The following is a 12,073-nucleotide window of genomic DNA, read 5'->3' as shown; positions in this document are numbered from 1 at the left end:
CAATCTATGGAATTTACTGTATTGATAATAGAAAAATGCCAGTTAGCCTGGTAACTTGGAACTTCTCCTGTTTGTAAAGTTAATCACTTGGGAGTAATCCACATTCTTCACAGGCCCCTACTGGTATGCCTCTGGCAGTCCTGTGTCCCTGTCACTGTGCTCTGATCTTGTAGCATGAATGGGGCAGTGATCATGGGCACAAAGGCCATGGCTGCTGGTTACCTAGCCAGCCGGCTCTGTGCTTGGCGTTGGCAGGTAAGAAACATCCCTTAGAACACAGTGCGGGGCTGCAGGCGACCTGGTCTGAAGCTCCTTACTTGTTTATCACAGTGCTTCTTTTCTGCTGCTTGCTCCCATAGTCTGCTCTCAGCTAAGGATATTGAGAAATCTCAACCAAACTTCTGGCAACACTCTTCTTTTTACACTTGTGACTGATGGCTTCATAAAGCCTCAGACAATGAGGCAGCTTCCAGCTTCTGCGACATCATTAGTCTCCTTGTCTACTCTGGGCAAGATAAGCAACCCTAGACAAATGGAAAGGCTGCTCGTCTCAGCTGCTGAAGCCTTGTGTTTCTTTGGGTTATGTTCATCGCTTAACTTTCAGCTCTTCCTTTCCCAGCTGAAGATTCTGACCTTGTTCAGATGCCATGTTCTACCTAAGTAATTATTTGAAGTGATGTTGGCATCTCTGTTTAACTTCTAATTCCTTATTTTGATTCCTGCCCTCACTGGATACCATTTATTTTTACCAGACCATTTGTGTCTCCTTTGATGCCCATGCCCTAAGTGCTTGATAAATTGGATCTTAGCATCAGGCCTAAAATATGAGGGGGAACAGAGGCATGACAGAAGGAAAAGACAGAAGGAGAGCATGCTGCCAGGGTCTCGTGCGGTATAAACCAGGCCTCGCTGAGCTATTTGATTGTGAATACAGAGTAAGGGGGTCAAAGTTCCACCAATTACATGGGGAAAGGACAAAGCAATAAAAATTCATCAGCGGGAGGCAGAATGGGGCAGTTGTTAAAAGTAAGGACTAGGAAACAATTCCAGCATTCTATGCTTAACACACTGGAGGGAGAAATTGGGGTGATGGTTTGGATTTTTAAGGGAAAATCAACTTATTAAAACTGAGGGTACTTCCCTGGTGGTCCATTGGCTAAGACTTCATGCTCCCAATACAGGGATCTGGGTTTGATCTCCAGTTGGGAAACTAGATCCCACATGCTACAGTTAAGTTAGCATGCAACAACTAAAGATTCCATGTGTTGCAACTACAAGATCCTGCATGCTGCATCTAAGACCTGGCAATCAAATAAATCAATAAAATATTAAAAACACTGAGGCTATGTCTTGGTACACCTTTCACAATCTCTCAGAGCTAAAAAGAGATACAGATCAGAACTGGCAGCACATCTTTCTTCCATGGAAGGTGCAAATTAAATGCAAAGGGGTGTGTATATGTATAAGGAGAGGGGCCATTTCTGCTTTCAGAATTCCAAAGGGGCCCATGACCTGTAAATGGTTAAGAGTGACGGGCTTAGCGGCTCTGTGTATCCTGAGGGTAGTCCAAGCCACGGGGGCAGTGAGATGACTGGAAGAGAGACCCCTGGAGGGTGAAGGGCCTGACGTGGCACCAGCAAGGTGTGAGGGACACCATACCAGGGGAGGGATGTTCATTCTACAGCCCTGCACTGAAGTCTGAGTCGTAAAGCTTTAAGTGTTCAGATAGGAAATTAGCGCCCATACTGTGGAATCTGATAGGGCATTTATCTCCATGTCAAAGGACATGAAGCAGAAGAAAATGAAACGGTAGGTTCACATTCCACAAGCCTAGTATTGTATTTTTCAAACTGTGAGGTGCAATCTTGCAATAGCATTTTGCTTTGATCTTGTACTCCTACCATGCCCACAAACTCAGCTTTTGTTCTATCGAGGACACTTTTCGTCATCCCCGATGGAAGTCTAGGCTAGTATCCGAAGGCATGATAAAGAGGGATATTTCTTCTGTTATGAGGGCGCTAACACCTGTTTGTCTTCCTGCTAGCAAAACCGCTGAGTTCTTAAGAAGGTTTGAGGCCAACGTGCCACTCGGAGGAGCCCGTTCAGCTGCTGGTCACAATCCACAGTCTTCAGCTTGGGTGAGTGGAATATCATGCAGGGTGCCGTGGGGCACTTTTTAAAGTGGGTGAAGATTAGGGCCAGAGAGTGACTTCTACAGCATAGAATTTTGGAACTAAAGGCAGAGCTGATCTGAGGTGAAACCCTGACCTCAGCTATCGTCTCAGCTGTAAAACAACGCTTGTACCTGTTGCCGGCATCATGGGCGCTGGGACGAGCAGCAGCCCCTGAGAAACCTCTGCTCTCAGCCAGTCACCCACCCCTCAGATTTGAGTGTTTATGTAAGTTCTGTCATGCATGCGAAGTTGCTTAGTCGTGTCTGACTCTTTGCGACTCCATGGACTGTAGCCTGCCAGGCTCCTCTGTCCATGGGATTCTCCAGGCAAGAATACTGGAGTGGGTTTCTATGCCCTTCTCGAGGGTATATTCCTGATCCAGGGATCAAACCCACATCTCTTGTGTCTCCTGCATTGGCAGGCAGGTTCTTTACCAGTAGCACCACCTGGGAAAGCCCAAAAAAAGGGCGTATTGCCTCCCCATTGGGGAATCAAACCCCGGACTCCCGCGTGACAGGCAGGGATAGTCACCACTATACTAACAAGGACCGGGCACATACAATTTCTGCCTAGAAGGACCTAAGTTAAGTGAAGAGGAGAACTAGGTGTAGAGCAGAGTGGTGAGTATATTGGATATAAACCATTGGAAAGCTGAAGCTTAAAAGATGAGTCACAAGAGAGTATAATTCCAGGTTTCAGGAATTAGAAGAAAGAATGAAGGTACAATGGCAAGGAAAAGCATGGATGACTTTTGTGTAGCTGCAGTTGAGAAGGGCAAGCGAGGAGCCTGGAGAAGTCAGAAGCCCTGGGGAGAGTTCCTCAGCTGTAGCAGTCTGGGTGGGGTGGTCCACTGGGTGGGCTGTCCTGGGTACTGCAGGATGTGTAGCAGCCCTGACACCCGGGGCAGAAGATACTAGAAGCATCTCCTAGACTTTGAGGCTTCAGAGATGCCATATACAGGAAGCTCCTGGTGCCCGTGGTGGAACACCACTGCCCACCTGAACGAACTTGAATTTCATTCTGTGAGTCCTGAAGGTACTGAGATGTTTTAAACAGGGAAGCTTCAAGGTCACATTTGCATTTTGGCTGCTGGATCACACCGGTAACCAGGTGAAGGATGGGTCTGAAATAACAGAGAGGTTTCTGAGGCTTCCGTATTAGACTCAGCGAGCAATGATGAAGGTCTGAAGTAGAGTGGTGGGTGAGAGGATGGAGATGAGAGTGTAGGTCAGAGGAACGCTTAGGAGGTGAAAAGGGAAGAGCTTGGTTACTGACTGACCAAGTGGGGGCAAGGATGACCATGGGAAAGGGTTGTAATTGAAAGAAAAGGTTGTTTTAGGTTTTAGAAAGACAGCTTTTCAGGGTCTGGGTAGGTAAATGAGAGGCTGTTAGATATGTCTGATTGTCCTCTTCCCCCAGCCCTCCTTCTCTTTAGTGACTGCATTTTAAAATGTCAGGAAGATACTATGATGCTCCTTGGGAAAAGGTCATTCTACTCTTACCAGAAACCTCTCATTGCTTCTTATTTTTCCCCTGCATTGAAGATCACGGTGTTCCAAAGTCCAGATTTGCTAAATGTGGGCTCCACCAGTCATATCAAATCCATCGTCCCTCTCATTGCAGGGTACTGGAGGAAGAAGTTTTGAGGAGCTGTAGGTAGTAGGATTAATCCCGTGTAGAGATGTTCTTTGACATGTGTCTACACGGCCTTTTCATGATGGAGGAGGGGAGGCAAGACAGGCATTGGATAGCTTTACCACCTGGGTGTTTGGCTGGCAGGATGGTCTTGATTTCTGTTTGAAGGGTCTTGAATCCTATGACTGAAACACCTATGTGCTTGCACTATTGATTTTGGCTCATTTCTTCAATTGAACAAGATCCTCCTGGAATTTCAATATTGTTGTCCAAGCATTAGTAATCTCTCCCAGAGCTGCATTTCCTGTGGATTGATTAGTGCCTTAGTCATAAGATCCTCAGGCTGTTAATAGAAAATATGGGGCAGGATTGCACACAGGATAGCTCCTCACCAACAGCATTCAACAGCTGCTCCCATTTTGACACCAAAGTATTAATATTTTGTGGGTGTTCAATATATTTACTGACTTGTTACCCATATTATAGTCTTCTCATACTATCTAATCCATATGCATACAATTCATCAGAGAATGCATTGCAGAACCATTTTTTTAATGCTTTAGGAAAATCAAATATGCACACTACACCTCTGAATTTAAAGGAAGACACCTGCAGTTTGCTTTAACTATGGTCAATGTGCAGAAGGTGACACTGCGTGATACCCAAATATGTGGGGTGTGAGGAGCTGCAAGGTTTCAATTTTTTTTTTAAGCTATTTCAGTTTTACTACATAATGCAACTTTCCTGAGAAAATGGTTGTTCTTCCCACTTCTTTAAATGTGGGGCTACCATGGCAGATGGGAATTTAATAAATACTATATATGATGCCAATGTAAAAAACAAGGAAATTCCTGTAGGTCAGAACGTCAGAGAGGAGGAATTCACAGTGTTCACTCACACATGGACGGATGTAGTTCTCTAATACTGGGTGTGGAAGCAGATGTACCAGCAGCATCATACCCCCCCGCCCCGAGTCATATCATAGAATGTTTCCAGTTGCACCATCAGTTTACAGCCAGTCTCTGGTTGGCTTCCCCCTGCCTCTTCTACCGAGATTAATCCTTTGAGAAAAATACCACCTCATCCTGTAGTCCCATGGCTCCCCCTGTCCTCAAAAGTCAAGTCAAAATGCCTTAGCTTATACACAAAGCCCTATCTGTGCCTCTGTCCCTCCACCTTCTCCCCCCACAACCCACCTCTCTGTGGTCCTGCAGTCTAGGTCTCTGCTGCTCCGGGTGTGGGCCATGGCCCAGCAGTAGAGGCGGTGCCCGAATGATGCTCCAGACTTGAATCAACACCTAGAGTTTAACATGGGCATAGCTGACGTGTGTGCACGTTTACGTTTGAGGAGCACTGCTCTCTAGTTCATGCCTTTCTGGCCACTACTGCCACCACTCTCACGGCCACCACTCTGGACACTTACTGCAGGTTGCTTTAATTTCCATCCGTGTGTCACAAGTCCTTTAAAAAGTCAACACTGAAAGGCACAGGTCCCTCACATGCCATTCAAACCCACTTCTATTCCAGTTCTTTACATTCTTAGTAAAACATTTCCTTTGCTGCTGTAGTGAATTTTTGCCATTTTAGGGGCTTCAAACACAAATGGAATCTCTGCAGTTCTGGAGGTCAGAAGTCAGATGTGAGGAGGAAGGGACTGAATTCAGGGTGTCAGTAGGGCTGATTTCTTCTGGAGGCTTGAGGAGGAATCTGCTCTTTGCCTCTCCCAGTATCTCTTGGCTGCTGCTGCCATTCTTTGTTTCCTTAACCCGTGTGTGTGTGTGTGTGTGTGTGTGTGTGTGTGTGTGTGTGTGTGTGTGTGTGTGTGTGTGTGTGTGTGTGTTATCTGCTCAGTTGTGTCCAACTCTTTGTGACCCCACGGACTGCAGCCCACCAGGCTCCTGTGTCCATGGAATTCTCCAGGCAAGAATACTGGAGTGGGTTGCCATTTCCTCTTCCAGGGGATCTTCCCTACCCAGGGATGGTACCTGCGTCTCTTGTGTCTCCTGCATTGGCAGGCAGATTCTTTACTACTGAGCCACCTGGGAAGCCCCTTCCTTGACCTGTTGCTCACTCTAATCTCATCATCATATCACCTCCTCTCTACTCTGACCTTCTTGCCTTCCTCTTATAGGGACCACTGTGATTCTATTGGTTCTACCTGTACCACACAGGTGCCTCTCTCTGTGTCCCGATTCTTGATTTCTACAAAGTCCCTTTTGTCATATAAGGTAACACTGACAGCTTCTGAGGCTTCCCTGGTGACTCAGATGGTAAAGAATCTGCCTGCAACACAGGAGACCTGGGTTCAATCCCTGGGTCGGGAAGATCCCCTGGGGAAGGGAATGGCTACCCACTCCAGTATTCTTGTCTGGAGAATTCCATGGACTGAGAAGCCTGGTGGACTACAGTCCATGGGGTTGCAAAGAATCGGACAAGACTGAGCGACTAACACTTTCACAGACAGTGTGCAGGGGTTAGGATGTGGAGCTCTTTGAGGGGGCCGTTATTCATCCAGCCACACTCCCTTAGCTGTCTTTTGTTATTTGGCTCTGAATATGTTAATTAAGTTTTCTATAAAGAAAGCTGAGTGCCAAAGAATTGATGCTTTTGAACTGTGGTGTTGGAGAAGATTCTTGAGATGCCCTTGGACTGCTAGGAGATCCAATGAGTTCATCCTAAAGGAAATCAGTCCTGAATATTCATTGCGAGGACTGATGCTGAAGCTGAAACTCCAATACTTTGGCCACCTGATGTGAAGAACTGACTCACTGGAAAAGACCCTGATGCTGGGAGAGATTGGGGCAGGAGGAGAAGGGGACGACAGAGGATGAGATGGCTGGATGGCATCACCGACTCAATGGACATGAGTTTGAGTAAACTCTGGGAGTTGGTGATGGACAGGGAGGCCTGGAGCGCTGCAGTCCATGGGGTCGTAAAGAGTTGGACACGACTGAGCGACTGAACTGAACTGAACTGATGTTAGTAAAGTATATGGCTATCTGTTGATTCATCTATTTTAAATCTTATGAATTTTTTCCCCTGATTCTCCCCATCTAATCATTCAGTATCTCAGGCTTTCCTTTATTATGACTCTGCAAATAGTTTTCACTGCCAAGCCAGTTATAATTTACATTTTCTCTCTTTTATAACTTTGGAAATCTTTCATTTTATTTTTCATTTTCTTTGTTTCCTTAGAATATCTGACTGCCTTCCTTTAGCTTTTGTGAGTGTTCTACAAAGTGCCTCTTGATGCAAATTTCCATACAATTTTCCACTTTGTGACTGTCAGATTAACTTGTCAATTCTGGGTTTCTTTCCCTTTTGCAAACCTCCCTCCTCACTTCACCTGGGCTGGTTGATTTTGAAGCCTCCTACAGCGTTATTGTTCTGGGACTGTCCTTTCAAGGAATAGTTCCCAACCTCAGCCATTCACTGGAATCATATGGGTGGGGGGACTTTAAAGCTCCCTGATGCCTGGGTCACGCCCCCAGGGCTCCTGCTGTATTGTGGCCTGGGCGTTAGGTTTTTAAAGCTCCCCAGATGATTCTAGTGTGCAGCCAAGGATGAGAATCAGGGCTTTAAAATCATCCAGGGAATTGCTTTTATTGCTTTCCTGTGTTGGGTTCCCTGATTTCTGGGTCGCATTTCTTCTTCTTTTTTTCTTTTTTGCTTTATTTCTTTGTGTTGGTGGGGCATATTATTTAGTAGTAGCTTCCCAAGAGAAGATGTATGTTCAAGTCCTTACATGTCTGAAACTATCTTTATTCAACCCTCATACTCAGCTTGCAATTTTCCAGTAAGTATTCCAAATTGCAAATAATTTTCCTTTACCATTTTGAAGGCATTGCTCTTCTGACTTTGAGTTATTCGTTCCTAAGGAATGCAAGGCTATCTGAATTTAGTACTTATGTGGGGGCTTTCCCTTGCTTCCCCTGGAAATATTTCTGTATCTCCTTCTGTTTTATTTTTTTCTGGTATTCTGTAATTGCATAATGATGTGCCTTAGTGTGAGGGTCATTTTTATTCATTTTCAGTCTGGAAATCTATCTCTAGTTTTAGATGATTTTCTTGTGTTATTTCTTTGATTTATTTCCTTTCATTTTCTCTTTATGGGATTCTTATTATTCAAATCTTAGGCTTCCTTGATTTATCTTCTAACTTTTTCATAAAAAAGTATTTTTTCCCCTCTAATTTATCTTTGACTACTCCCCCCGCCCCCTTGTGTGTGTGTGTTAGTCACTTGCTTCCTGGCATACTGAATTAGAAAAAACTCTAATCTTTTCCCTCCTAAGTGTATCCTTAACTCCTACACTACCTCGTGTGCATGCTCTCTCTCTCTCTCACACACACACACACACAGCACTTCTGATACAAAACGTGTGTCGTGTTTTCCCCACCAAGCAGTTCTGCAACATCAGCTAAGTGTCCCACAATTTAACTCAGTTCTGACACTCTCTGCCTGGAGATAGCATCAGATCTCACAGGCTAAGGACTCAGTCCCACAGGACTGCTCCCCACTTCAGATGCCAGTCACAAGTGATTGGTCCCAAGGGGACCCAGAGCTTCTAAATCCAAAGTATCCACAAGGGGCTTCCCTGGTGCTCAGTCCAGTGGTTAAAACTCCACATTTCCATTGAGAGGATTCAGGTTCAACCCATGGTTGGGGAACTAGGATCCTGCATGCCATGGAGTACAGCCAAAAAAGAAGTTCCCATGACCTGCACTTGGGATTTAATTAATTTGCTAGAGCCACTCACAGAACTCATTCTACTCTATACTTACTTATGTTTACCAGTTTATTAAAGGGTATGATAAAGGATACAGATGAACAGCCAGATGAGGAAAGATACAGGGAACGGCCAGGGAGGGTTCTATGCAGCTTCTGTCCCTGTGGGGTTGGGATGTGGCCACCCTCCTGGTGGATATTTATATACGGGTATGTGCATCTACTCAACAGTTCCTTGAACCCCTATATTTCTGGGACTTTTATGGAGGCTTCCTCTTATAGGCATGATCAGTTATTAATTCCATTTCCAGCTTTTTTTCTTCTCTGGAGGATGGACGTTTGAGACTGAAAATTCCAAACATCTAACCATGACTTGGTTCTTCTGGTGACCAGGCCCCATGCAGGAATCATTCAGGAGCCCACATGGAGTTGCCTCAGTAGAACAAAAGGCATTCCTCGTGGTCTGATCACTTAGGAAATTATAGGGTTTTAGGAGCCCTGAGTCAGAGATGGGGTCAAAGACCAAAGATGGAACAAGAGATGCTCTGAAAGCTCTTATCATTTAGGAAATTATAAAGGTTTCAGGAGCTCTGAGCTCTGTACCAGGAACTTAGGGCAGTTATCTCTCTCTCTCTCTCTCTCTCTCTCTCTCTCTCTCTCTCTCTCTCTCTCTCTATATATATATATATATATATATATATATATATATATCTGCTGTATTTATGTTTTGGAACGACTCTGATGCTAGGAAAGATTGAAGACAAAAGGAGAAGAGGACAGCAGAGGATGAGTTGGTTAGATAGCATCACTGACTCAATGGACAGGAATCTGAGCAAACTCTGGGAGATAGTAAAGGACAGGGAAGCCTGGCGTGCTGCAGTCAATGGGGCTGTAAAGAGTCAGACATGACTTAGTGCCTGAACAACAACAGCCTGCCATATACGCTATATACAAAATGTATATAACATTTTTAAGTATACATAATTTTTTCTGTTATCTCACACATTTTATTGACTTTATCTTCTAAATATTTTACTTGTTTGTCTTTTTGTGGGGAAGAGGAGATATTTTTAATTTCTAAGAGCTCCTTTTCTTTGTTGCATTAAAAACAAAAAACCAGCAACCTGTTCTTGTTTCATGGATAAAATATCACCCTCTATGTCTCAGAGGAAACAGTGCAGGGAGCAGTATAAAAGTTCAAAGAAGGGTGCCCAGAGGCTCACAGCCTGGTATGCAGGAGTTTACACAATCCTTTCATTCTCACCCTGGGATCTGAACATGGCTGCCTTCTGTTCTAGGCCTGTCTGGTTTAGTTGATCCAGAGGATACACTTTTGATTTCCTGTCAGGCTGGGAGCATTAGCACCCGAATTGTCTGGGTGGAAGCAGACGTGGGCGCCTTCCTCTCATCCCTCCACCTTCCTGGTCGCTGGTACATCTATCTCTGGGGCCCTCACATTGCTCTGTGGGGCAAGCTGCCTTCCTGTGGCTCCTGCATCACTCCCCCAGCTTCACCACCCGCTGCAGCAAGGCTTTAGATTTGCTCTTTGCTCTCCTGGCCACTTAGTGTTTCTTCATCTACTTTGTCCTCATGGATCTTTTGTCGGAGAACACTGGTTTCTCTTGGGTTTTTGAAACTAGGGCTTATGTTTGTTTCAGTTCCTCCTCTGTTTAGGGTAACTTCTGAGAAAACCATGGAGCAGAAACATATTCACTTCACCATCTGAAATGGGAACGCAGTGCTTATTATGGATTGAATTGTGTCCCCTCAAAATTTATATGCTGAAGTCGTAACTGCCAGTACCTCAGCATGTGCGCTTACTTGGAGACAGGGTCTTTACAGAGGACGTTAAGTTAAAATGAGATCTAATCCACTAGGAAAGGTCACAGGAGCAGACATGTATAGAGGGGGGATGATGTGAAGAGACGTGAGAAGACTGTCATCTGTAAGCAAGGAGGGAGGCATAGATCCCTCCCTTGCAGCCATCAGAAGAAACATACATACACTACTGACACTGCGTATAAAATAGATAACTGAGGACCTACTGTATAGTGCAGGAAACTCTCTTCTGTGTTCTGTGGTGACCTAAATGGGAAGGACGTCCAGAAAAGGGGATATGTGTATTCATATAGCTGATTCACAGTACAGTAGAACCTGACATCACATTGTAAAGCAACTATACTCCAATAAAAATTTTAAAAGAAAGAAGCCAACTTTGTAGACACCTTGATTTTAGACTTTTAGCTTCCATGTGAGGCAATAAACATCTGTTGTTTAAGCCACCCGGTCTGTGGTTCTTTGTTATGACAGCCCGAACAACCTAGTATAATACAATGTCATTTTTCATTTATTCACACAATGTCCCGCCCCTGCTTAGTCTGATTCCTACTTTTTAAAACACAACCTGATGTCTCCCGCTTTGAGAAGGTGTCCTTGATCTGCTTTAATTCAATGCCCTTCTTTTTAGCATCCCTTATCACAATACCTCTCATGCTATACTGTAATCATTAATCTTATTAATCTTTCTGTCTGACTTCCACACTAGGCTATAAGTACTTGAGGCCGGGGGTCCTATCTGACCTCAGGGATTGTGCATAGGAGGTTGAAACATTGCTTATTGAATGAATATATTATTAGTATAGCTTGTGGGGGAGGATAAGCACAAATGTAGTTGAGTAATAAATTTATCATTAATATGTTAATACTTTTTGATAGAAAAATTATATGAATATAATTACATATAAATTTCTGAGACTTTAAGAAAGCTAGTGATACCCATACACGCACACACAACAGTCAAGATTAAAATCTCATTGTGATAATAAAAATAAAGAAAACCAGTGATCAAGAGTCGTTGCCCGTATTTTTGAAGAGAACTTCCTGTCCTGCCTAGGGATCACAGCTGGGTAAGCAAGCATTGGGCCTGCAAGTAACTTTGAACTCTTCGTAGTTGAGATGCCTTGTGAACTGCCCAGATTCTGTGGCTTTTTCATTGACACTTTATGTGTCTAACCACTTTTTTATAAGTCAAATATTGTGTGCTGTGCCCATGTGTACTCAGTCACTTCCAACTCTTCTTGACCCCACAGACTGTAGCCTGCCAGACTCCTCTGACGTGGAATTTCCATCCAAGAATCCTGGAGTGGGTTGCCACTTCCTACTCTAGAGAATCTTCCCGACCCAGGGATAAAACCCCCATCTGTTGTGTCTCCTGCATTGGCAGATGGATTCTTTAACACTGCACCACCTGGGAAGCCCAGGACCCATATTCTGATAAGAAACTCAACAGGTTGAGTTTAAAAGGAAGGTATACAAATAGGTTCCTCACTTAAGTCATCTTATCTGCTTTAACTAAATCTCTTATTCCTCCTTTTACTCCCTTGAATAGAGAATGTGCTACCAGCCTCTCTTCCCTCCTTTCAGACCTTCTCATATAAAAATAAAGGGTCACTAGAGAATGATTCCCTACCGTTTATATCTTATCACAGTCCCCTTGTATTCAGGATATGGATAAAGTCCTAGGATGCGTGTGCCTGTC

At 44.3% G+C, this 12,073-nt stretch overlaps 1 protein-coding gene across 1 annotated transcript in view; it reads left to right on the top strand.

Moving 5' to 3' along the window:
- Positions 1 to 12,073, top strand: part of EPSTI1 (epithelial stromal interaction 1) — a 97,851-nt gene that overhangs the window by 55,217 nt on the left and 30,561 nt on the right. Inside the window, exon 7 of the mRNA XM_061133513.1 lies at positions 2,045 to 2,138. Coding sequence (XP_060989496.1) covers positions 2,045 to 2,138 — 94 coding nt within the window. The remainder of the gene's footprint in view (positions 1 to 2,044; positions 2,139 to 12,073) is intronic.

This window comes from Dama dama, chromosome 30, assembly GCF_033118175.1.
Source record: "Dama dama isolate Ldn47 chromosome 30, ASM3311817v1, whole genome shotgun sequence".
NCBI classification, from domain to species: Eukaryota; Metazoa; Chordata; class Mammalia; order Artiodactyla; family Cervidae; genus Dama; species Dama dama.
Note: the sequence above shows the minus strand (reverse complement) of the source record. Positions and strands in the feature narration are given on the sequence as shown.